This window comes from Aplysia californica, unplaced genomic scaffold (genome assembly GCF_000002075.1).
Source record: "Aplysia californica isolate F4 #8 unplaced genomic scaffold, AplCal3.0 scaffold00015, whole genome shotgun sequence".
NCBI classification, from domain to species: Eukaryota; Metazoa; Mollusca; class Gastropoda; order Aplysiida; family Aplysiidae; genus Aplysia; species Aplysia californica.
Genome location: NW_004797285.1, coordinates 2,177,006 through 2,203,846, shown reverse-complemented (window position 1 = coordinate 2,203,846; position 26,841 = coordinate 2,177,006). Strand labels below are relative to the sequence as shown.

The window sequence follows — 26,841 nt, the reverse complement described above, 5'->3', positions numbered from 1 at the left end:
TCAAATACTCAATTTACTATACCAAAGCAGACAATGGTACAGTTTCCTTTTGTTTCTGCCATTTTTCCTCCTATTTATTGTTCTGAAATACCTATGCTTTAGCCAGCGTGATTACATAATAATATCTTGTTGTTGTTTTCAAATCCCTTTAGCTTCGAGCATTTCGCTTTTGGCAGTGCAATGCCTTCCTTAAGTAACCACAGGTCCTTGTCATCTGATCAACGCCAGAGTAGAGCAGGCTTTGTAAGCCTGCAGGTGTGTTCAACGGTCTCCTCGTGGTAGTCACAGTGTCTGCAATGGGGTTAATTCTGTTTATGAGCTTGTTGGTGTGTAAGTGTCCTCTGCGGGCTCTGAAGATCGATGTCTGATCGGCTCTACATAAGAGATTCGAAGGGTCTTTGGGGTTGGGTTTGTCCATGTACCCGAAGAGGGATCTTCCTGTTTCTGCGCTGGCCCATCTGTTTAGCCACTCGTCTCTGTTCTTGGCTTGGATGATCCCTCTGCAGGTCTGTAGAGAGGCAGCTGTGTCTGTCTAGGGCAGGCTTGCTCCAGTCTTTGATAGCTGGTCAGCAGTCTAATTCCCTGGTAATCCAGAAAGGCCAGGCTCCCACTGCAGTGTGACCCGGACGCCATAGGAAGTACCCATCTGTTTTACAAAGCTGAGAATGTTCCCGTCACCTCTGTCGTCTCCTCCTCCCTCGACGGCTTGGAGTACCGGTACTGACATTGAGTCAGAGAAGACAACATCCCCTAGTGTTACTGCGCCTTCAAAAACAAAACAAATCCTTGGTGATCTGACTCCGAGGTCTTTACTATGGCAACTCTCTAAGCGTCACAGTTGGAGCTGTATGTTCCACATGGGCCACATAGTTGGGTCTGCTTCTTCTCTCCAAAGTTGTTTCGGTATTTGATGATGGATTCATTTTCGGCATTCCATGTAGCGTTTGTTGCTGACCCATCAGTGTAAGCATGAATTGGAGTTTCAGCATACGAGTCCACTGTCTCCAGGGCACTAGTTCTGAGGATTACCTATCTTAAATTTGTTAAAAGCGTCATGACCCAAATTTTAAAATTTCTCCTCAATATATTATGTGATGAAAACACACGTACTGAATGCTCATTGGTGTTCCTCACTCAAGTGCTGAACGTTTGATAGGTTCTTGTTCATGTGCCGAACGGTCTATGACATTTATCATCTTCACTGTCTGGTGATAAAAACAACAATTTGGACGGAGCACAGAGTGAAACGATGAAGTTATTACATTCAATACTGCAAAGATCTGATCAGTTGTAGTCAAAGATCAGTTTGCCAATAAGTACTAATTAAAAGGCAAAAGCTAGTGGCTCAAATCCATGGGAATTCCACACTTTTTTTCAACTCAACTCCTCCATAAAAGTAAGCAATCTATGCTCTTCAAGGACACTAAACTTTATCAAGAAAAAAGGATCTAGCTCTATTCTAAGTAGTTGCATGAGCTCTGTTCTGTTACAGAAAGATACAGGTGAATAGCAAATCACCACATAAATAAAATGAGGACGAAAAGACAAAAACTCATTCAAATCATAATGATATTGACTGGATAGCTATTACTATTATCGATAAACAGTATACATCATGAGAAGTCAAAGGGAAACCATTAGAAAAACGAAAATGAAACTATTGATATGTTATGGAAACATTAACTTTATTTTCACTGAATAATAACAGGTTGAAGAGTCAAATTTTAAGAATGTTATTAACATTACAAACTTCAACATAAAATCCAACCTGAAAGGCACCATTGACAATCTCATAATTGAAAATACAATTAAACATACAAGATTTTGATTACATAATCCAGTGTATATATATATATATATTATGTGTGTGAGTGTGTGTGTGTGTGAGGTAGCGTGGTGAAATCACGCGCTCGTCACAATAATGAAAATCAAGAAACCCGGCATTTTTCTGCAGATTTGAGAATTGCTAACGATTTTTTGGTTTTTGGCTCAACACCTCTTATGCCCATTAAAGAACACTTTTCGCTGTGGACTTTTCCTGAAAAACGTTGATTAACACTTTGCCATCATAGTTTGGGGAAATTCCAAAGAAACTGGGTGGTAAACATCGCCAATTGGCGAGATGAGGCGGCAAAGTGTTAAAAGCATAAGGATGTAAATTTTCAGTTTCCACGGACTCTCAAACTTAGGAAATAACTCAACTTTGGTGGCCATTTTCTCACTAATTTAACCTCAGAAACCAGGCAACCCTTACCTCCTTCAATCGCAAATATTCCGACTTCTATTTAAGATAGATGGATTTTTTTTTCACCAAAAGGAAGGCAAAAGAACAGGCTTTAAGATGACACCTATAACCCAATATGCCCAAAAATGGACTAGCGCCTGATTCCGCCACTTTTTGTCACATATATATATTATATATATAATATATATTTGTATATGTATTGTGGACTACGGCAAAAAAAAGTACATTTCTGTTTCAAACTAAACTTCAACAAACATTTTTAGAGCAAAAATATTTCAACTTTTTACTTGGATGGCAGGCAATACATGTAGTTGCAGGCCAGAATATCATAATACAATGTAAAAAGAGGCAATTTCGGGAGAAAAAGGGTTTTCAGGTGAAACTCTCAAGTTCCAAGTATACATGTCGTAGTTTCTTGAACCTGCTGGGTGCGCATAAGTATAAGGAGGTTATTTCCCCTTATCGGCCTACAGCAACAGGGAGAAAAATCAGGATTATTTCCCTTAATTAAACGAAGTGACTATTTCTCCGAACGTTCGGGAAAATAAAGTTGAGCTCTATTTCTCCGAACAGTTTCCGATCTCGAGATATTTTGGTTATTTGCGAGATTTGGGCGTCATCCTTTCGTCTTTCATTCTGCCATTCTGCGAGGACTGGGAAGAAGCATTTTTTTGCATCGAATTCAAATTTCTAGAGCAAGAGATTTTTAAATGTCGGAATATTCAGATACTTCAGTTGTGGTTGGGGCAACGTTCACTTCATTTGAAAATACCTTCAAAAGGTACTGCGAGAAAACAAGACTGCTTGACCTTGGCAGTGACTTATTTTGCATTTAGTCACCTAGCAAAAACTAAAATCCTTCATGTAAAAAAAAAAAAAAATTCCCCCACGCCCCCTTTCACACACACCGACACACACACACATACACGGGCCACTCCATTCGCTTTTTATAAATAAATCTCGAGAATGGAGACCGTTTGGAGAAATAGAGTTCAAGTTTATTTTCCTGAACGTTCGGAGAAATAGAGACGGCCTTAATTAAATGCTGGGACTAAGGATAATCATGTTAACTTATTAGCCATGTATTATTTTGGACTTGTGGACAAATTTTTTCCGCAGGGCGAAATGAGGATGATGACTAAAGCGCAGTTCAAAGGTCATTAGGGCCAAAAATTCAAATAAATATCCACATATTATACACCGAAACTTTCAGAAGGCTATGATTAGTAAAATACGTTTGTATTGTTTATTTGTTTATTTTTCAACTTTGGTTCCTGTAAGAGGCAATTATACAAAACAATTTTGCTTGGATATGGATAAAATTTGATAATAAAAAATTAATAATCTTTGGTGAAACTCAAAAAATAAGTTTGCACCTAGTCAAATGATACATCAAAATAACCGTAAATGAATAAAGAACAGGAAAACATTGAAACATTTGCAGTTATTTACAGACATTCTGCATAATTTGTACATTTTGATCAGAACATCCGATATTGAAAAAAAATTATCTTTTTAAATCTTGAAAAAAGGACAACATGTATCTTAAATGGAATTATTCAGAATTGCATTTGGAATAAACCTACACACGTCTTTGGTGCTTTTTGTGTAATTTCACCCCACAAAAATAGTGATTTTGGAGATAAATTTTTGTTGTTGACAATTTAGATGTAATCTAGCACTGAAAAAATATTGATTCCTCAATAACTGAGCAATGGCAATTTTAGTCCATTTTACAAAAAAAGCATCAATATTCTAAAAAAAGAGTCCTACAATTCTTTAGTACGCGAAATAAAAATACATTTTGTTTAGTAAAAGTATTAAGACTGGTACAGGCCTATCCAGGCTATAATTTGGGCATCGCAATAAAACAAAGTTGCATAAACTTCAAATCGTGTTTCAATCAAAACAATCAAAACGTTTGATTTTCGATTGAAACGCTTGACCCGAAAGTCAACATTATATTATAACCTTTATTTTAACATCCATATGAGGACTGGAATAAAATTTAAGCTAGAATTATAGGTCAGTTCTCAAGCCATCGGGGGCAGCTTGCCATAGTGAAGTCACTTTAGTCGCGCCGCTACCCACGGCTCGGAGCAGAGAAAGAGTTAAACTTGAGAAAAATCAAGCTCTTATAATGAAAAACTTTTTCAGGTCACAATTTCTGTACCAACAATCCAGCATTCATAAAATACAACACAATAACAATCAGAACATTTATATTTCAGAAATTGCATTTTGCTGGCGACTGCTCCAGAATACTCAGTGATAGGCTAGTCATGGGAATTCATCCTGGTTCAAAGGAAAAAAAAATACTCAAGAACAACAGACATGTTGACTGATAAACAGTTATCACTGGGGTACTGAATGTGAAAGACACAACCATGCAGAAAATTGGCTGGACTTTGTGTAGAATGATGCTAATGCTACTTCAGATAATCTCATTGCCAGTTTGGCAAACAATAAAAAATAAAGTAGCCCAAAAATATATTTAAAAAATTGAGTCAAAAGCATTTACTGAAGAGTCTTCTCCGAATACTCTTCTAGTCTTGGCCCTTCAAGGCAGATGTGTCTGTGAGGCAATATGGTCTCCAGGAAAAATTATCCTTGGGCTAAACTTGCTGAAACTTGAAAAACTGCATTGAGTGATCCTCAAACTTAAAGTACAAAATGCCTACTGTCTGTTTTAAAAGAACAATACAAAAATTAACAAGATCCAAGACATAAAAAGCCATTTCCATTAATGGGAAGCCCAGGATAAAGCTCACATATTGAAATCAGTTTATAATCACTTACTCAAAAGTTACTTGATCATACATCCCCCTATTTTACTAACAGTGTATCTCTTTTAAGCTGTTCCCACAAAAGAAAATCCAGTTCCCTATATAGGGTTAACAGCAAAGGAACAATACACTCTACTGTAATGGGTTGTTTTTTTTCAATGACAAAAAAACTGAAATGAATTAAAAGTCTAATATTCAAAGACAGTTTTGATGAACAGATCTTCTGTGAGGCATTGTGGTAAAATCAGGAGCTCATCATAACAATGCATTCGAAGACAAAATTATTTTTCTGTCCAAAAGGCAATTTTTTTTCAGTTTTTTTTAATTGGACAAAACACCTGCTAGTGTTATGTCCATTTAAAAACGTTTTTGTGTGTGGATTTTTACAGGAAAAATGTTGATTAGAGACACACAAAAAAATGTAAACTTGCACCTTCTAAGGCCTCTCAAGTTGGGAAATCACCAAATTCTGGTGGCCGTTTTCTTGCTTACTTTACCTCTGAAACCAGGCGACCCCCTACTTCTTTTAAACGCAAATAACTCAGCTTCTCTTCAAGATGGATGTGTGTTTATTTAATTAAAATTAAGACCAACAAGCTTTAAGGCAAAACCAACAACTTCACAAACCCACAAAATTTACGAGCACCTGATTCCACCGCATCCTAACACATTTGAGTCTGTTATAACATTCAAATCCATAGAGTCCATTACAAACTAATAACTTTACAAAGTGGCATCCATGTTAGCTCGAGGGTGCAAAATGACATGATACCAACAATTAAGACACTCTTGGAGAACAGAAACAAGAACTTAACTCACTGAAGACTGATGAACATTACTACGTAAAAGCATCAAAGACTGAAGGTTTTTTTTTTTTTCAAAATTATATAAAATCTAAACCATATTATTTTAACACTTACAGTACCCTCAACGACTTTAGTCGCCGGCCCGTAATTTCTGCTCAGTACCGCTGGCAACTTTAGTCACCGACTCGAAACAACGAACGGAACTTCTCCACGGAAGTAAATATCAAGGGAAATCACTCTATGTGATAGCTGAATCGTTGATTGTAGCGCTGTGAATTTTTTTAGTACGTTTCTTGAGCAGTGATGGTGGTTTTATTTACATTTTTTGTTTTACCATGGCTTCAACATTCCCAGATCGCTATGCCTCTGATTCAGGCGAAGAGCTTAGTGATTGTTGTGACGACAGTTGGTCTTATCTTGACAATTTGTCTGATGTAGAGCCTGACAGTGACATAGACAGATTTATAAATGTTCCAGTTCCAGCTCATCGTGTTTCTTCGTATGTCAGATCTAGTGGTTATGCAGGACCGTGAACAGGTAATGTTGGTAGGTCTAGGCCTACAGGTGATACAAATTAAGGTGGGCGTGTCTACCATCTCCAAACAGAATGGGAGTTTTATCATGATGTCTATATGTCACAAAAAAGATTTTGCTATAAAGTACATTTATTTCTGAAAATATCTTGAAAATTTAATGTAATTCTGTCAGTGACTTTCGTTTCAATTATTTTTTTTTGTAACGTACCCTAATTATTTTCTTGGCTTCTAAATCGGTGCGGTACTCAAGGGTTTTCACTATAAGACCCTGTGGTACCAGTACTGTAAGAACTAACATCTTAACCAACAGCAAATGCCCTTTTGACAAAATCAAGAACAAAACGGGAACAATAAACATACCAAAGTACAAATGTCTGTCTCTTCTAGATTATTTGTCATGATTTTTTTAAAAAGGTATAAAATTCAATGTAAAAAAAAAAATTATGAATAAGAAAATTAAAAAACGCTCACTACAATTTACAACACAAGTAGTCTTAGCAGTCACCTAACTAAAAATGCTCCGGATCAAAAAGTTGTTAACTGATTTTCAAGATATTTTTTTGTGAAACAAAATGCATGGCTACACATACGATTAAGCTGGATCCTGTGCTTTTAGCGGCATTTATGTAGATACTATACGGCGGTAATGACGATCCCGCATTTTCCATGGGAAACGTCTCACAGAACTGACGGCCCATCCCGTGTTTTTAACGGGAAACCTGTTCAGTGAATTACTGTTTAGGGCAATGAAATGTTTACCAATGTCACATGTCATTAAACTTTGCAAGGCTCTAAATAAAACAAACTTATTCTATCTGAGAGAAATATAAATCAGTTTTCCAATGTGACAAAATTCTCGTGTCTTGCCTGAAGGAAACAAAAGAGAACATAGCCTCACGTCAGCCAGAGTTCTAGACGACAACGTCCCTGCTAACTTTACTTGCTTTCTTCTTTGACTTTGAGCCAGCAGTTGGAGAATCCCCACTGCATGCTATTTCAAAATCATTCTGAAATAGAAATGTTTTATTTTTAATACAAAAACTCATATAGGATAAAATAGGTTTTCAAAGCTGAGACTAAGATAAAAATGAACCAATGTTCATGATATTTGGAAATCTAAAACATGCATTTTTAAAGAAAAAGTCTTCACATTCAACTTCAACAATTCTACTACAGCCATGCTCAATACTGACTTTCTAGGCACTTTGTGATATTTCTACATTGTTTCAATGATTCAAAAAGTAATTGGATACAATAACAAAAATCTTTAAGTTTTTTGTTTATTTTAGTTTTTGTAGTTTTTACGGCGCTTGCAACAGTATAAGGTCATATGAACGCCAATGGGTGGACGTCAACAGAGAAGTCCATACAGGGAATCAGGCATACTCTGCTCACCTCTCTAGCTTCAACGGCAAAAAGTCTGCTTCGACTATCAGGGCACCCCGGAAATAGTGGGTCACAAGAGTTTGACAAACATACAAAAGAAATAGAGGAAAATGACGATAGTAAGGATAAGGAAAGAAAAAGCAGCAGTTCCCTCTTGCAGTTCAGGCACACGAGTTATGAGCATGACATTGATGAATCAGCCCGCTTACAAGTATTTTTTACTGTGCATAAGAACATGTTAATGTCCCCCCTCTGGGAATGGCCTAAAGACACTTCAGTCAGAAGCACTGCCCTGGGAGGTAATGTGTAAGTTTTTTAGCACTTACGCACAATACTTTCATCAATGACACACAACACGCAGATAACAAATATATGACCAAATAGAAACACACTTTTGTTGATGTGCTGCTATATATGGTCAATAAAGCATGTTTTATTTGCACACAGGTCCATGAATTTAGAGACGGAAGTACAGACACAAGGCAAATCTTTCAGAAGTACTACAACACAAAAATTAACTGTTACACTTTCCATTAATCCTACTGTTTGAGCAGTCTAACACTGTACTTAGCTTATTTCATAAACAGAGTTTGAATACCAATGAACTAAGTACATAATATATGTGTCATAACGCGGTAGAATCAGGCGCTCTTCAATTGTTGGGCTTATGGAGTTATTGGTATCATCTTAACCCCCTTAAAGCCTGTTCATCTTCCTTTTGGTGAAAAAATATTCATCTATGTTGGATAGGAGGTCAGGGTTGCTTGGTTTTAGAAGTAAAATTAGCGAGAAAATGGCCACAAAAGTTTGGCAAACTTCCATTGTCTGACAGTCCTCTAATCAATGTTTTTCAGTAAAATTAACACAAAAATGTCTTTTTAAATGGACCTAACAGGTGTTGAGCCAAAAAAAAAGAAAATTAGAAAAAAATGCTGATTTCTTTGATTTAAATATTTTGACGAGCACCTGATTTCACCATGACGCCTCATATTAAGATTGTAAACAAATGCCGGCATTTAGTTTCATAAAAGTTTTATAACTCACAACAGTGTAAGGTCATATGAGTGCATTAGAAAAACAAGTTGGTTTTGTTAACTTTAGTTCGTAGCACAGCTAGGTTTTACTTTTGCAAGTCAAAATGGTACAAATCTCGGCACTAATAATACACCAAAAAACCATGGTGTGTGAAGACAGAAAGACCTTCTGATGTAATTTTTTTCCTTGCATTCATACAGCAAACACAATATTCTGAAAGAATAGAATGCAGTATGAAATTATCTTTTTCAAAATGTGGTTTGATTTTACAAAGATAAGGAAGATCACCTGACTAAATTACTGGCATCATTGAGTTAAGGAAAAGCTGAAAAGTGTGTGAAAATTTACTCAACATATCTCTACAAAGCAGACTCTATATTCATTTAGAAACAAATGACACAAAAGATAAGACATAATATGACTCACATCATTTGTTTGGGAGCGAGCACGTTTTCTTGACCTTGTAAATGGTCTTTTATTCTGCATGGGCCGAGTTGCTGCTTTGGCCTGCCGAAACAAATCATGAATTGAGTAAAAGCTAAAAATCTCATTCATTAATCAACTCTTAAAAATAAATTCAGAATGTAAACTCATGCCGGATTTTTTATTACAGGTGTTGCAAATTTTTGTTGTTGAATTAATCCAGAGAAGTTCTCTGCCATATCCATTATTGGAAATTTTACTGGTAATTATTCTGAGCTCATACATAAGAGCCACTCTTTACCCCTCCTTGATGCAGGGTCAATTTGTACTTCACCAGGCTCATTTGTGTCTGCCCCTGTCATAATCATTCGTAAGACGTAATGTGCTGTGGCGCTACGAGGCTGGAAAGGCTAAAAAGTGACTTTCTATTAATTTTTTGCTTTTTGGATCTATCGAAAGTTTAGTTCTAGTTTTAGTAGATGTTTTATGGCGCTCGCAACTGCATAAAGTCATATGAGAGCCACTATTGAAAGTTAAATGTCTTCTGCTTCATTTAAGATCAAAATAAATAATTATAATAATCGACTATAAATATTTTATTTTGATTTATTTTGGAGGTGTGAGTGTGGTTTGTTGTGAGCTTGGGTGACAAGATAAAGGAATTTGGACCTTAAACCTTTTCGAACATTTGACCTACTGGTGTGTAGCTGTGAGATTATTTATAGAACCGTTACCTCATGGCCACATAATAGCTTCAACGTCCTTTATTCGTCCCTATTTTTAGATTTAGACCCCTTTTCGAGCATGAATGGTCTGAAATATAAACAACTTAGCGTCACCATGAAGGGCTGAGGGCTCTGATTGGTTAACGGGGTAAGAACGGTAGCTCCTAGCCCACTTCAAGCTTGTATACGTAAACAGCTGACTGTGTAAGCATGCCCCGTTAGCTCAGTTATGGACTGTTGATCTTTCAGTTTTACACTTTGATTGACTCAAAGTTCATTTTTATTGTGTTTTAGTGGGGGTTTTTAAAAGATAGATCTTCCTCTAGATCTCCCAAGGTGGACTCCTTACCAAGATGCCACCAAGGCAGTCTATGTGCAAGTGTGAGTGTATGTTTGTGTGTGTGTGTGTATGTGTGTATTTGTGTGTGCATGTGTGTGTGTGTATGTGTGCGTACGCTCGTTTGTTTATAGTGCTATTGCAAACCTATAATTAGGAAGCATAAACTTGGCACGTGAGCAGACTCGCGGACTTCCGAGCACGTGGTTTCAGTAAAATCGAGGTAATTCAGATCGCTTTTTCTTTGCTCTTTCGCTATAACACACCAAACGCTGCACACCTTGAAAAAGTTAAGCATTTTTTTCGTTACAATAGCGTAATTTGTTTTTCAGAGTATTTGGAGCTAGAGAATTGCTGTGGAAAGCGAAGCCCCTCATGGTCGGAATGCGAGGTCAGCCAGTTAAAAAATTGACACCCAAGCATTCGAATGCTTTGAAGAAAAAGTGGTGATTAAATACTATCTTTTCATTGGCAAACAACTTCTTTACAGTTTTGAACGGGGCTTCCTATTGTATGTTCTTGGCCTTTGGCGTTTAAATATAGAAAGCCTTTAAAAAGTTTTCAAAGATTTTTTTAACATGGATTATGGAAAATACGGATACAAAAAAGGTACTAACAGAACAAACAGTTCTTTTTCTATTAAAATAAAGTCATCGGATTGGAATTATTTTGCATCAATCCATCCATGAAACTCCGGGGAGCACTCAGTACACTACTGTTAGAGCCAGTTTCTTGCCACTGGGACCGGTGCGGCGCCGGACAGGACAATGCTCTATATTTTTAAAAAATCGAAATTACGACAGATTATCATGTTGGAGGCAATAAAATACTGGTTTGTAAAGGTCTGTCTTGAAAAAAAAAATTAGGCTATATTTCTATGTTATAGTGATTGTACTCTGTTAATTTGGAGATGTTTGATCACTTGGTACTCTTTTATTATCTGCCAAACATGGGGTTGCAGCCGGTTAGCGAATTTACCAATATTCGATTATATATTAAATTAAAACAGCTGCGATTTTCTAAAACTTAATTGACTGAGAGGTAAAAGTAAGGTACCAAAATTCGCAGGAGACACAGGCCTTTCATATGGAACAGATATATTTGACAAACAGCTACTTTGAAATTTAGTTTCTGGTACCTAGTAGGGCCTACAATACTAATCCGTTAAAATTTAGTTTTGTCTATAAGCTTTTTACTTCTGAGTGTGACCTTGTAGTGGCCTAGCCAAGAGAACTGCCAAATCTTAAGTCTCTATCTCAATTCTAAGACCCCCGTTGCTATGGAAACATGTTACTGAACTTCGCATCCTGTTTTCTCCTTTTGTTTTTATTAGCACCTTGCATACTTAAGTTCCATCTTTTCGTCAAATATTGTCTTATTTACTTCATTTTCTTTCCAAATTGTAGTGAAATGGTGATAGTTAAGTTTTTGGAAATTATGTTAACTAAATTTTGAAATTTCCTTCATATGACTGATTTTGACTGGGAGCGTCACATTTTGGATCCCCAATGACTAGAGGTGACGCTTGATTGCCTATAATTAGATTTGGTCTATAAATATGGCATATATATATGGCTTTTTTCATCTATGCAGACGGTCAATTTAGCTTAAGATGGTCTCAAGGTTGTCTTCAGGCAGCTTCTTTCAAGGCAAATTCTTCCTATTTTTGAAGCGCAGATTCTGTCGCAGTGCTTGCATGTATGTGTCGTAGATTGAAGCTCTGTATTTCTGCTGTTTTCCTTTCGTCGTTGGCGCTTCTCAGCCTGGTTGTTTCTAAAACTGCTCTCTAGCATTATAGTTCTTTCCTTTATCATTTTCCTCCATGTTTTCCTGTCCTCAGCTATTTCTTCCCAGATGCTAACATCTGCTCCAAGCTTAGATAAGCTGTTTTTGCAGGTGTCTTTGTACCTCAATTTTGGTCTTGCTCTTGGTCTCTTTCCCTGGGCAAGTTCTCCATAGAGAAGTTGTTTCGGAATCCAGTTGTCGTCCATTCTCTTGACATGGCCCAGCCATCTCAATCTTTTTAAACACAGGATAGTTGTCATGCTCTGGAGGTTTGCCCGTGCCAACACTTCAACATTTGTAACCTTGTCGCGCCACGAAATGCCTAAGATCTTGCGGCAGCATCTGAGATGGAAAATGTCGAGGTGCTTTGCGCTTTTATTGTCTGCTGTACAAGGTCCATGTTTCAGATCCATAAAGGAGTGTGCTGAGGACACATGCTTCATAAATCTTGATCTTTGTTTTGATGGTTAATCTTTTGTTTTCCAATGCTCGTTTTATCAGTCTTCCAAAAGTTGTTACTGCTTTCCCTATCCTGGTGCTGATCTCATAATCAAGTGATGTAGTAGAGCTGATGGTAGACCCCAAGTAACAGAACTTGTCCACTGTCTCAAGCTCCTTGTCATTCAGCCACATATGGCTCTGCTCTGCACCTTCTTGGGTAAGGATGACTGTTTTATTAACACTGATGACCAAGCTAAAGACCTTGCATGCTGTTGATAGGCAGCCCATCATTGTTTGTAGGGTTGATTTACTGTGAGCAACAAGAGCCGCATCATCGGCGAAGAGAAGGTCTCGTACTGTTGTATTGTTGATCTTGGTCTTGGCCTTGAGTCAAGCAAGATTGAAGAGCGACCCATCGGTTCTCCAGTGGAGGAAGACATCCCCTGGTGACTCTTTAAATGTGTGTTGCAGTAAGACATCAAAATAAGTGCTAAAAAGGGTTGGTGCTAAGACACAACCTTGCTTTACTCCGCTATTGATGTTGAAACTGTTTGATGTTGAACCGTCAAACTGAATGGTGGCCTTCATATCTTCGTGGAATGAGATAATGAGCTGTAGCAGTATTGGGGGACAGCCAATTTTTCCAAGCACCATGTACAGTCCTGATCTACTGACTGCATCAAAAGCCTTTGTCAAACCGACGAACGCAGTATGTAATGGCAGTTGTTGCTCCCTGCATTTTTCTTGTAGCTGACGAAGAGAAAAGATCATGTCCATTGTTGAGCGGTTAGATCTGAAACTGCACTGGCTCTCTGGTAGGACCCTTTCTGCTAGTTTCTGAAGTCACTTCAGGATGATCCGAGCGAAAGCTTTTCCATTGATGCTTAGCTGTGAGATACCTCTGTAGTTGTAGCAATCTCCTTTGTCCCCTTTGTTCTTGTAGAGTGTGGTGATTTTGGCATCTCTCATGTCATGTGGAATTTCTACTTTCAGCCAACAAGTTGTTAGAAACTCGTAGAGATATGGTAGGAGGGTCTCTTTGTTCTCTTTCAGTACTTCAGCAGGTATGTTTTCATTTCCTGCTGCTTTTCTGCAAGCGAGTCCATCGCTTGCAGAGGAGAGTTCTTCTGTTGATGTTGTATCAAGTTCTGACATTTCAGAGAGCTGAGAAATGGCCTCATGTAGCTGTCTATCAACATGTCGTTCCTCTGAGTATAAGTCTGAATAATGTTCCACCCATCTTTCCAGTTGTTTCTTCTTGTCTGTCAGCTGTTCACCTGTTGCAACTTTAGAGGTGCCACTTTGTTTGCTGTTGGTCCAATTGCGACTCTGATGTTTTTATACATTTTCCTGATATTACCTGCATCGCTTGCCAGTTGGGATTTCTGAGCTTGTCCCAGTACCGATTGGCACACTTTCTGGTTTCTCTTTGAAGGTAGGATTTTGCAGCATGTAGTTGCTGCTTTGTACTCTCTGTTGGATTTGTGTTGTGTTCTATCAGGATCTTACGCTTTTTCTCGAGTAGTGGTGCGAGTGTTGATGCACTGGCTTCAACCCAGTCCTCCTTGCAAGGTTTTCCTATTCAAAAAGTCATCGACGCAGAATAATAAATTGTTGATCTCATGCTATTCCACATGTTGTCTGGGGATGAGCTATCTAGATGTTGGAGCTCTTCTTTAACATGTTCTTGTAATTTTGCCTTTAACGCTGGGTCTTTGGTATTTCTTATGTTGATCTTGGGTTTCTTTCGTTTTTCTGCTCTTGTTGTTTTCTTTGTGACTATCTTCGTTTTAGCTATAAATAATAGGTGGTCTGTGTTGCAGTCTGCACTGTAGAAGGATCTTGTTTGCTTTACCATGTTGGCATCTTTCTTTCTGACGTTGAATGAAGTCGATTTGGTGCCAATGGCCTGATCTTGGATGGCACCAAGAAACCTTGTGTCTGTCCTTGCCATTGTAGAATGTGTTAGTGATGCAAAGGTTGTTATTTGTACAAAATTCTAAGAGTCTCTGACCATTCTTGTTGATTTTTCCAAGCCCAAAAGGTCCAAGGCAGGTGGTCCATACTTTGTTTTCAGTACCTACTCTTGCATTGAAGTCGCCCATGAGAAACAGTTGGTCTGCTTTTGGGACGTTGTTGATAGCATCCGGGAGTTCCTCGTAAAACTGGTCTTTTTTCTCATTTTCTGTTGTTAGGGTTGGGGCGTAGACGCTGACGAAGTGAACCTTTCCAGTTTTGGTTTCCATTTCCATGACAGTGATACAATCGGATCCACCTTGGGGGTGCTGATCTTGTTCAGCAATCTGTTGTGTACTGCACACGGCTGTTCACGAGCAGTACTTTAGTTCTACCGGCACTCCGCCGCGCCCCGACGCTCAGCGTAACTTGAACAAGCCATTACTAACGGGTCAAGAGGTCAGCACATGGAATTTTGCCTGACTGACAGATTCGCGATGAAAATGTTATTGCAGTTTTCAGCTTTGTTTAACCTGCGACTAAGCCCAAATTACAACACCAACTGTGCATAAAAGCGTATACTTTGAATAAGCATCATCTGACATATTTCTTAGAGCAATCATGCAACTGAATAAGAAAAAGGAAGACGAGATGACAAAGAAAGAAAAGTTGATACATGTTTGAACATTGATAGAGGGTCATGATTTATTTAATTAAATTTGAACATGATAGCTGCTGTCGATTTTGACAATTCTGAGATATTGGGTCAGAAATTGAGTAAAGTTTCAAACTCACTTGGCTGCATCTGTGTGTCGTTGCCTAAAGCAAAGATATTAAGTCTTGAGTGGAGATTCACAGGTTTTTGCAATATGTCCTCAGTTCCCATAGTCGGCTTAGTGACGACTCTTGATAAAAACGTATCACTCTAGGATCGCGGGTATCACCAGTCAGGGTGTCAGCACTTATAACTGCATTTAAGCCTCTGTCACAATATTGGTAAACACACTATATAATTATTATTACATTTTTAAGAGATGCTAGATCTAGATTTGAAACAAAACACATATACAACAATCTTGTGAACACTGAACAAAAGACGTCTATATCATTTTAAAAAAGAAAAAAAATCGCAGAAAAACGAGACAAAGTTGAAACTTACACCATTTGTACAGTATACCTCTCCCTACAAGACTTGTGAATAGATTTGAAACTTTTGGTGAATTTACGGAGTTAGTGGCGTTTAAATTCAAATAACACTGAAAAAGGCATGCGACTTGATAGAAACACGTCTTTGGGAACGTCTAGAACTATGTAATTGCTTTAAAAAATAATTTAAAAATCACAGATAAACAACACAAATTTGAAACTTGCACAATTTGTACAGTATACATATCCATACTAGATTTGTAAAAAAGATTGGAAACTGATGGCGAATTTACCAAGTTATTGGAGTTTAAATTCAAATAACACTGAAAAATGAATCCGACTCGATAGAAACACGCCTTGGGGAACGTCTATGTAATTTTTAAAAAAATTAATTAAAAATCACAGTAAAACGACACAAAGTTAAAACTTGCACAATTTGTGCAGTATACCTATCCCTACTAGATTTTGAAAAAAGAATTGAAACTGAGGGTGATTTTACAAAGTTATTGGCGTTTAAATTCAAATAACACTGAAAAATGAATCCGATTCGATAGAAACATGTCTTGGAGAACGTAGTTCGATAAAATCAAGGTTGTGAACTGAGATCGACCAATGTTATATCGTCTTGTAGGGGGAAAGCTGAGCTTTAAAATGGTTGGCCATATGACGATATCACATCTTTAGATCTGGAGATATCAGGGTAGAAATGACACCATAATTTGGAGGAAATGCATTACACGGGCAGGCATTGAGCAAGGCTGACCGTTGATTTAATGACCAACACAAGGGTGGCACTGACCGCTGGCACGGAGCAACTAAAGGAGCGGTTTCCGGACGAGTTGAACAGCCGTGTGCAAAGCCCACACCATGGATTCTCCTCTCAACTTCCCCAAGACCCACAAACAGTTAAGTAAAAGCCCAAAATTTCTTTGGACAGAAAAAGGATCACTGAATTTGAATTTGTAATTAGTTTTACCAAGAGCATCAAACAAATGTCTGACTACCTGAGCAGGAGGACTGTGGGTAATCTGTTCTGTGCTGTCCAGGCTCATTTTCTTTGCACATTCAGATAAAGCATTGACAGCCTGTCAAAGAGAATGACAACAATAAAAAAAATTTTAAAAGACAGTTTAACACTTACAGTACCGTCAGCGACTAGGCCATAGTACGTGCTCACTACCCCTGGCGAGTTGTCGACGTAACCAGGCACTTTAAACATAAGTAAACAACGAATGGACGTACTGCACTGAAGTAAATACCAAAGAGAGTCTCTCTATTTGACTCTATGAATTTTCAAAGGCTGTTTCTTACGCTGCCAAGGTTTTTTTATAATTTTAAATAATTCTACCATGGCTTCAGCATTCTAAACTGGTGTGGTACTTGAGGGTTTTTCAGTATAAGAGCCTTCAGTACTGTAAGTGTTAAAACTTCATCATGACTCCTGTCCAGAATTCATATTACGACAGATATATAATTAAAAAAGAATGACACATCCACACTATAACAAACGCCCCCCCCCCCCCCCCAAAAAAAATAACAAATTATAAAATCACAATTCATCCACCTTTCTTTAGTGCCTCTTTAATTTCAGAGAAGCTTCTTCTTGAGGATAATAAGCACAAATATTTTAAAACTAAATTCATCAAATGCATTTTTGCTTTTTGTAATGGAATCGATTTGATCACAAGCACAGAGTGAGGTATACATAGAATAAAGATTTACTTTTCTTGAACTTACAAATGATCAAGAGCTTCAGTTCCCCTCAACAGAACTGTTAACTATAGAGATAATTATTTCAGAACCAGCTGCAACATGGAAAATTAAAATAAACACACTAACTGGGAAATACACAAAGTTATTCTTTCCATTATAACCATAGCTTCTATTAAATTAACTTGATCAACCAAAGAATTTTTTTGGGGGGTAAACATAACCAAGTTCAGTTCATTTCAGAGTTCTTTTCCAAAACCAGGATGCCTACAATAAGAACTAGTTTTCATAAAATTTTTATAAAACGGAAACATGTCCAATGTGGAAGTGGAAAGAAAAGTCCACTCCCTTCCGAGGGTTTCACCTGTCTCAGACGGAAAATGCTTTGCCCGCTCAGCCCTAATTTATAACAAAACTCGCAAGTTTCCTTGCACCGGTTCTAAAATTAAGGCCATGCTGCCCGGGAAGGAAGGGAAGTTGTGGTGCAGTTTGGGGGTATCTACGTGAGCCCTGAGTGATGCAGATGGTCAGGATGGTCTGGGTGTGAAATCTCATGAGTCCCAGTGAAAGTGCTCGAGTACTCGACCACCATGAAAACTTTCCTGGGTAGCCAGAAGCCAAAAGTGAGAAATTAGTTCGACCAAAGCCGGCCACACTGATCGTATAGCCAGCCGAGAAAAGTTCCTCGAATTGTTACATGGCAGTGAGGAGTGGTATTGGTTGACTGTGCTTGTTACATTGATGGGTGGGGCTAAGGGTGGAAGCAAAGGAGATGTTCAAACATTTCAGTTTTTTTATAGGTCAAACAGTGGTCCTATACAATCTAAGTGCTGGTAGTAATTGGATAAGTAAGACTGATGCATGTCATTATCAGAGATTATATCAGTTGAGAGGTGTGAAGTTTCGACCACTGCTTGCCGACCTGACAAGCGACCCTTTGAAACCTCCCTCAATCTCCCCCACCCCCTCCCCCAAATCCCCTGTCTAAGACGAAATTTTTTTCTGGCTCCCTTGTGATTTCGTCTTACAAAGGTCCAACTGTATCAATAAAGTACCTTATCGACAGTCCGCGTCTTATGTACCTCCTGACTTCCTTCTATGTAATCATCAGTGACCTACAAAAAAATTGTACACACGAAAGCATTTGACATATTCCCAGATGTTCAAACCTGACACATAGTTTTATAAACAAATTTTTACTCAAAAACGCAGAGGAAGCTGCTTCCATTTTTTCATAGCATGGCCTTGAAGGGGTATACTGTAGAGTTGGGGCGAGAAGGCGAGCAGGCGAACGGGTTCGTTACTCGCTGACAAAGTCAGAACCAGCAGGTAATGGACAGCAATGCGTTCAAAACAGTTCGTTTTTTGGGTCCGCTCCACAATTTGATTCTCTCAACGAGCGGACGAACTCTAGCCGAGTAGACAAGAGCGAGCCGACTGCAAACCTCAAGTCAGGCTCCACAATTTTATTCACTGAGCGGACGGAGGACGTCTAGCAGACAAGATATATTCGACGCGAGGTTAAGCACATCATCTAGTCTATTGTTTGTTAATTAGGCCTATTGTTTCAAACCACTAGCGGTGCCATAGGGAGTGAGAGAGGCTGGTGATGTAGTACTACGAATATAACCTTTCCCTTCGTGCGTGGGTCACACTGTGTACGTTCCAATTTATCTTGAAGGAGAAAGGAGGGGGGGGGTAGAGACATTTCCTCCATGACCGCCTAGCTACAATGTGGGGTGGGAGGGTTACTTGATTTTTGTTTGAGTTGGGGATGTAAGTAGTATGCAATGGAAGAAGTCGTTCCCTGTCCATCCATCCGCCCGCCAGCTCGAATGCATGGAGTCTCTCCGTCCACCCGCTAGCAAAACGAACTGTTGTATCAGCATCCGATGTGTAGCGAGTTGCGAACAATCTCACGGACGCTGATTTAGCGAGCCCTACCCAACTCTAGTGTTCTGGCAGCATGTAGAAAGCACTATATTGACCTTGTATTAATTACTTATCAAACAAAAACTAAAAATCTCAGGGTAACCAGTAGAGTTATAATGATCTATATCATGACAAAAAGGTGAGCTTCGGGTACAATTCTCTGTCATATACAGACAGAAGTATCAAAGACAATTAATGCTTTGGACAAAGAATCAGTTTTAAATCATCATTTGGAATTTAAAGATCTTTCAAGATAAGAGAAATGAAAACATATCATAGAAAGTACTAGGAAATTTATGTAACTGAACAAGACACAATTGAATTCAAGGATCCATAAAAACATCTTGGTCTTTCAATTGACAACAAATTTACATGATAAAAACACAAGAACAATATGTGAGGCAGTGTGGTGACAGACGCTCGTCAAAATAACGAAATTGGAGAAATGCATTTTTCCTCCAGTTTGGAAATTTTTATCCAACTTTTATTTTTTGGTTTAACCTCTTTAATGTCCATATAAAAACACATTTCCATATGAATATTACTGATAAACATTGATTAAATGCATAAAATATGTCATTTTACTGTTTTCAAAGACTCCTTAGCTATTGGCGTTATCAGACTCTGGTGGCCATTTTCTCGATAATTTCACAATTGAAACCAGGTGACCTCATTTTCTTCAATCCCAAATTCTTGATTTCTATTCAAGATAAAGGGAAATATTGAATTTCATTGGAAGCAAGGCAAATAAACCATCTTTCAGATGATATCAAAAACTCCACATGCCCAAAAATTGACGAGCGCTTGATTCCACCGCGTCGAGACATATATTATTAAAAGGGTAAATCAGAGGCTGTACTTTCTGAGGAAACTAAGGTCCTTCAATCTTAATCCATCCATCCTTCAGATATTCTACACTGCCACAACAGAAACTTTGATAAATTTTGATATTTGTTGCTATGGTAGCAACTTTGGGAAGACAGCACTTCATAAAAATAAACAAGTTGATCAGAAAAGCATCAAGAACAATTGGTAGAACCCTAAATAACTTTGAATATCTGCACAAGACAAGCTTTCTAAAAAGGTAGAAATAATGCTAAATGACCATAGCCACCATCTGAAATCAGAATTTCAATTATCGGCCTGCAGTAAATGATACATTTCCAGAATTGCACCAACTGCAGTGAGATTACTGAACACACAGTGCTTCAAATGAAATAAAGAGACAGAGAAAGAGAGACAGGGAGAGAGAGAGAGAGAGAGAGAGAGAGAGAGAGAGAGAGAGAGAGAAATAAAGAGAGAGAGAAAGTTTTATGAAGCGGGTTGTTTCAGCTCGTAAAATATGTATTTACAAATGTTCTGTCATGTTGTGTTTTAGTTTTAGTAAGAGTTTTAAGGCACTTGCAACACAATAAGGGCATATAAGTGTCTAAGATTAGAGGTGTTACAAGAGAGTAACAAACACAAAATAGGGGGAGGGGAGATAAGGACGATAGATGTTTGATAGGAAAGAAGGAGCACCACCCCAGAGCACCAGCCAACCACCCACAGTCATGTTGTGTGTATGCGTGAGTGCACCTAACCTTTGTAACATTCCACTGCCATTGTAAACGACCAAAACAAATTTCTCCTTGTGAGATGAATAAAAGTCGTCATTGTCATTAAATGATTCATACTTCAAACTTTTAATCTTCAGGTACAATTCTCGGACACGTACTGACAGAATTATCAAAGGCTCTTCATGCTTTGGACAAAGAGTCAGTTTTAAATCATCATTTGGAAATTAAGGATCTTTCAAGATAAGAGAAACGAAGAACATGTAGAAAGTACATGGAAATCATACGAAATTTATGTAATTGTTTCTAGCAGTGGAAAAATTTAAGCGATAGAAATCAAAACTTACCATACAATTTTCTGTGTCTTCAGAGACAGATGTCTGTTTCTGGGACAATGCTTGTGGTGTTCTAAAGTAATGTGGAATACCTTTGGACTTAATTTCCTCTTGATTAACCATCTTGCCAAGTCTGTGTAAAAAAAAAAAATACACTCAGAAATAATACAGATGTCAAACACAGATGTAAAGCAGTGCACTATACAGAATCAAAATCTACACATAACTCTGAAAAAAACCTGAAAGTATTGTCAACATTGAACTAATAACAAAACAGAAACATAATGTGTGAGGCATCGCGGTGAAATCAGGCGCTTGTCAAAATAATAAAAATCAAAGAAACAGACATTTTCCCAATAGTTTGGCAATTTTTTTTCAAATATTTGCTTTTTTGGCTCAACACCTTTATCTCAAAACCAAAAGCACATTCCTATGTCAATTTGACTGAAAACGTTGACTAAAGGCACAAAATATTTAATTTTTCAGTTATGAGGGACTCACAAGCTATTGACGAAACTGAAATTTGGCGGCCATTTTCTTGCTAATTTTATCACTGAAACCAGGTGATCCCACCTCCTTAAATCATAAATATCTCGACTTCTATTCATAAAAGATGGGTATTTTTTAAATTGAAAGTATTGCAAATGAATAAGCTTTCAGGTGATACTAATAACGTCACATGCCCCAAAATTGACGAGCACCTGATTCCACCACGTTGTGACACATATGAATGACCAAAGATAAGAAAGTTCCATTTGAGCCATGCAGAGACCACCAAATTACCCGTTGGTGCCCAAGAAGAAAAAAACGGAGGCAACTAAAAATACGCAGAAATGGATAATACCTTAAATGCATGCTGGTATACCTGGTACAAAATTTATGCTGCATAACATTAGAAGACTAAATGTACAAGACATTAACTCATTCGCTAAGAAGGCAAAATGAGATGATGACTAGTGCGCAATTCAAAGGTCTTTGAATCTAAACTTCTGATTTTCGGTGGAAACGCTTGACCCGGAAGTCAACATTATATTATGACCTTTATTTTAACATGGATATGTGGATTGGAATAAAATCTAACCTAAAATTGAAGATCGGTTCTCGAGCCGCCAGGGGCGGCTTAGCGTACTGATGGCACTTTAGCCGCGCCGGCCCCCAGGGCTCGGCGTAGCAAATGAGTTAAAAGAAGAAAAAAAAAGGGTGCGGGGGGTGGGCAGAAGGCGATAAAATTTAAAAGTCATATGGAATATGAAGAAAACTTTTTACCAACTTGTCAAATGAACTCTAGAGAGAGTAAAGTCATTTAGATTCACCACTCTTTGAGTGGGTCATTGGCAATATTTTTAATAACAATCCAAGCATGTTTCTTTTAAAGCAGGAAAAAGACTTTGTTGGCATTTTAAAAAAAATCTTTACTTTTTTCTTTGGTGAGAATTGGCAATGTAACCCTCCTTCTCCAGTCGATTGATGAGGCCTTGTGCTACAGCATTTTCAATGCCCAACCTACGAGCCAGCTGAGGAGCCACTATCTTTTTGAACTCAGTGCAAACAGTCAAAGCTCTTCTCCATAAACAAGTACCCTGAAAAAAAAGTAAAGTGACTCAATCATATAAGAGTAACGTTTGTCAAAAGTACTGAGCATGAATGTTATAAAAAACCTGAAATAATGGATTTCATGAATCTCTTTCCACACATTTTAATATTACTCTAATTTTGCATAATAACAAATTATGAGAAGCTGAAAAGAAAGACTCTTATACAAAGTCATAGACAGAAACAACAGAAGTACACATGTATGTCACCTTGGCACTAGAGAAAAAAGGTCAATGGAAAGGAACCTCGGAAAAATTTTGGTGCAGTTTGAACTAAACTTTGAGACACATATTTCTTGTAACTGAGAGAGAGGTAGTTTATTATTAATCTGGGGCATTCAGCCCTTCCATCTCGGGAGAGAAAAATCAAAGCCATGAAGCCTGTTACCACTTCTGCAAAAACTATTAATTCAAAGTATCAATTCAAGATATCAAAACTTTGGTGACATTTAAATAAATTTCACAAGACGATGTGCTTCATGTAGGAGGTTTTTTTTCCCCTTTATCTTTTATTAGTTTTAAAAAAGGAAGATGAGAACCTGAACCGTTATTGATGTCATTTCACATAATTGAGGATCTGTTGGCTCCAGCAACGGGTTGCCAGGCTGAAAAGAAGGAAAGGAATTCAAAGTTATAAAAAAGACAAGTTTGAGTGAAGCATCTGAATATCTCATTATTTTTCTGTCTTTACTGTACAACAGCATCCCCAAACAATAACTATCTTTGCTCCTCTATCACACAACTGTATCCTCTACTCAAAGAGTGTCAGTCACTGCATGCAGTTTCAATATCAAAATGCTACACAGGGTAACAAATTCAAAACAACTGTAATGAAGACTAAAGCAAGTCTTCGCACTAGAGGTGTGGGAGTCCAGAATTTAAGACTCGAGTAATTACGCGAGTCCAACGACTCTTAAAGACCCGAGTAATTACTCAAGTAATAGTGGCGTCGGTGGCCTAGTGGTTAGGCTCTCGGACTCGCAACCGTAAGGTCGTGGGTTCGAATCCCGTCAAGGGCCCGACGTTGTGTCCTTGGGAAAGGCACTTTACACGAATTTTCCTCACTTCACCCAGGTGGGAATGGGTACCCGGCTATAGACAGCGAAAGATCTTGTCAGTTTGTTAGTGTTTGAGCGCTTAATCGGCTGCTCACACTGTATGCTTCCCGGGAAGCTGAGAATGTTTCGGAGTGTTCTATGGTCTGCTGGGGTAATAATATAGTGTAAAGCGCATAGAGCCTGCTGTTGAGCGGGGATATGCGCTTTACAAATGCTATCTATTATTATTATTAGTATCCTGAACGGGACTTGTAGAGGGTTACAAAAAAAAAAGTTTTGTTGGATACCAGACAGAAAATACTGTGCCTTCCTAGGAGGGCGCTTGAGTATGCTTATGGCACTTCCATACATCAGCATGCTGTTTATACCTTTTTTTATTATCTTTTTTAGTAATTCTCTGTCGCAACAGTAGGAATAAAATGTACAAAGACTAAACCTCAGAAAATGCACTTCAAAAAATAAATGAAGTTTGCTTTGGCCATCATGGGTTTTGAATTTTTTGTTGTTCCTTTTCGTTTTCTTTTGTTTTGTTTGTTCGTTTTTTGTTCCCTTCAGTTTTTAAAAATTGCTTATTAGAATTTCCCTTTTTTATGAGCCGCTCAAAGAGAATAGAACAGTCTTGGTGTCCTGAAAAAGACAGTTGCCCTAGAAAGGGTAATCTTGATGTTCACATCGGACAGTTTAACACTTAATAATAATAATAATAATTGAGGTCATTTATATGGCGCCCAATCACACATAGCAGCTCTACAACAACAACAACAACAAGAAAGATTGAATCCTTTACAATGGACTCAAGCCTGGAATAGGACATTTGGACTCGTCTTTACTCGAGTAATTTACTTGTGACTCAAGTTTTTGACTCGCAGCGCACATTACTCGAGTCTTGTCTCATTACTCGCACACCTCTACTTCTCACAGTCCAAACTCATAAAGCTCATTCAGGTGATGACACACGTTAAAATGTAAGGCAATGAGAAGCACAACAGTTAATAAACTCGGTTTCAATTCTTACAGGTTACCTTTGCACAGATATCACATATGTGAGACTCTGGTGCATTTTCTTCACTAATGATGAGGAAGCACACTCCATGCTGCCAAAACTTGCATTCAGCACACAAAATCATCAGTCCATCATCCTGAAAGAATGTATACATTACTTTGAACAATCACTGGCATAATGATACCTTAGCAAATGTGGAGCAGCGTGGTGAAATCAGGTTCTCGTTTAAAAAAATGGAATCAGAGAAACCTGCATTTTTCTTGACATTGGGCAATTTCGTTCAAATTTTCTTTTTTTGTCTCAACACCTTTAACGTTCTTTCAAAAAGAAATTTCTGAGTGCATGATACAGAAAAAAATTGATTAAAGGCACAAAAAAAAAGTACATTTCCAGTTTCCAAGGACATTCAAACTTTGGCAGCCATTTTTTTGCTAATTTTACCTCTCACACCAGGAACCCCCCACCTCTTTCAATGGTAAATATCTAAACTTCTATTCAAGATAGATGGAATTTTTTATTCTCCAAACGCAAGACAAATCAACAAACTTTAAGATGATATTGATACCTCATTATGCCCAAAAATTGACGAATGCCCGATTCCACCACGTTATAACAAAAATAAATATCATACCAAAAATCTGTAGCTATGATACTTTATTTAAGCACAGGCAAATAAATTTTTAAAAATTTCAATATCCATTTTTATCCACCTTTTGAGTTTTGGGTGCTGACTAGAAGATATGGTGTCTGGTCTCTCAAGATTTAAAATTGACTTGACACGACAGAATCACTTTGAAGTAGGGGGAAATTTCAAATTCAACTTCTACTTTTAAAAACTGAGTTTACTACATGAATTATAACATTTGTTACTTTATTTTAAGCTTCCTAACAAGAAAAAGGGTTATGTAATATAAAATGGTTGGTCCTGAAGCATTGATGTCACAAACTAAGCAAGTTGCAACTTTTTTTCAGTAAAAATGTTTTTAAATTTGTAAAAAAAAGATTTCCTCCCTTTGAAAAAAGAAAATTTGAATGTTTTAGAGCACTGTCTTTTTTCTTCGTCAAGATTTATAAATCAATCGATACAGGGTGACTGCCAACCGAGCTTCTCAATTTTCCAGAGTGGCTCATCCATTTTCCGAGGGCATGTTACATAACAACGACAGCGCATGCTCCATTTACACACACACACACACACACACATGTAGGTGCATTATATCCAGTCAACAACATGTCAGTGTGGCAGGGATACTGTGTGACTTACGTATTTCAGTCTGTTCTTACTTATTTATATTTTCCACACATCATATTCGCCTATATAAACTATAAAAATGAATCTTGTTTTGAGCCTGACAATAGGCCTAGAACCATAAAACCGACTGTCAAGAACCAGCTTGGGTGTCAAGATTTATTTAATGAACGTGAAAAACAAAAATTATTGCTCAAACTCAAAGTAGAGTAATAACTTGAATGGCTCAAGTAGACCTATTCAGTGTGAGAAGTGTAAGAACTGTGGGAGGGCAAGATACAGTGACACGGAAAATCTGCGAATCTTGAATAGAAAGCTAAAATATAGATAATGCATGTAATTTACTACCACAAGAGAGAGAGAGAGAGAGAGAGAGAGAGAGGGAGAGAGGGAGGGGGAGGGGGAGAGGGAGAGGGAGAGGGAGAGGGAAGAACAAAGTATGCACTTGATGACGTCACACCTCTCTAAAAATAAAAACCAAAGACGAAACAAATGTACTATCACCCATCCAATGAAACGCAAACCTTTTGGTTAAAAAAACATGGTGTACAAAGTATGAGTATAGAATGACGGATCCCAATTCCACACAAGGTACAAGGACTGGACTAATGCGCGCTTTGCAGAAAGCTCTAGTAATAATAAAAATATTCTAATTCTAAGTACTAAAATTTGTTTCCGAGGTAAGTTTTTGTCATCCGGTGTTACCTTCAACACCACCCTCCCCTTACTGTTTCTTTTTAAAAAATTGATAATCCCGCAACGATCACCAGTACTCACAATGTGATGCAAACGCCTGAGA

The 26,841-nt window shown here is 37.8% G+C and overlaps 1 protein-coding gene across 2 annotated transcripts in view; it reads right to left on the bottom strand.

Annotated features, from left to right (window-relative positions):
- Positions 1 to 5,910: 5,910 nt before the first annotated feature.
- Positions 5,911 to 26,841, bottom strand: part of LOC101847081 (HORMA domain-containing protein 2) — a 52,437-nt gene continuing 31,506 nt past the window's right edge. Inside the window, exons 13-20 of one of the 2 annotated variants that reach the window (XM_005090316.3) lie at positions 24,813 to 24,929; positions 23,272 to 23,337; positions 22,557 to 22,720; positions 21,153 to 21,273; positions 18,373 to 18,432; positions 16,612 to 16,692; positions 9,221 to 9,301; positions 5,911 to 7,380 (exon numbers count right to left, since the gene is read on the bottom strand). In XM_005090316.3, the coding sequence (XP_005090373.1) occupies positions 7,285 to 7,380; positions 9,221 to 9,301; positions 16,612 to 16,692; positions 18,373 to 18,432; positions 21,153 to 21,273; positions 22,557 to 22,720; positions 23,272 to 23,337; positions 24,813 to 24,929 (786 nt within the window). In that variant the 3' untranslated portion in view covers positions 5,911 to 7,284. The remainder of the gene's footprint in view (positions 7,381 to 9,220; positions 9,302 to 16,611; positions 16,693 to 18,372; positions 18,433 to 21,152; positions 21,274 to 22,556; positions 22,721 to 23,271; positions 23,338 to 24,812; positions 24,930 to 26,841) is intronic. The other variant, XM_035971134.1, reaches the window with a different exon arrangement.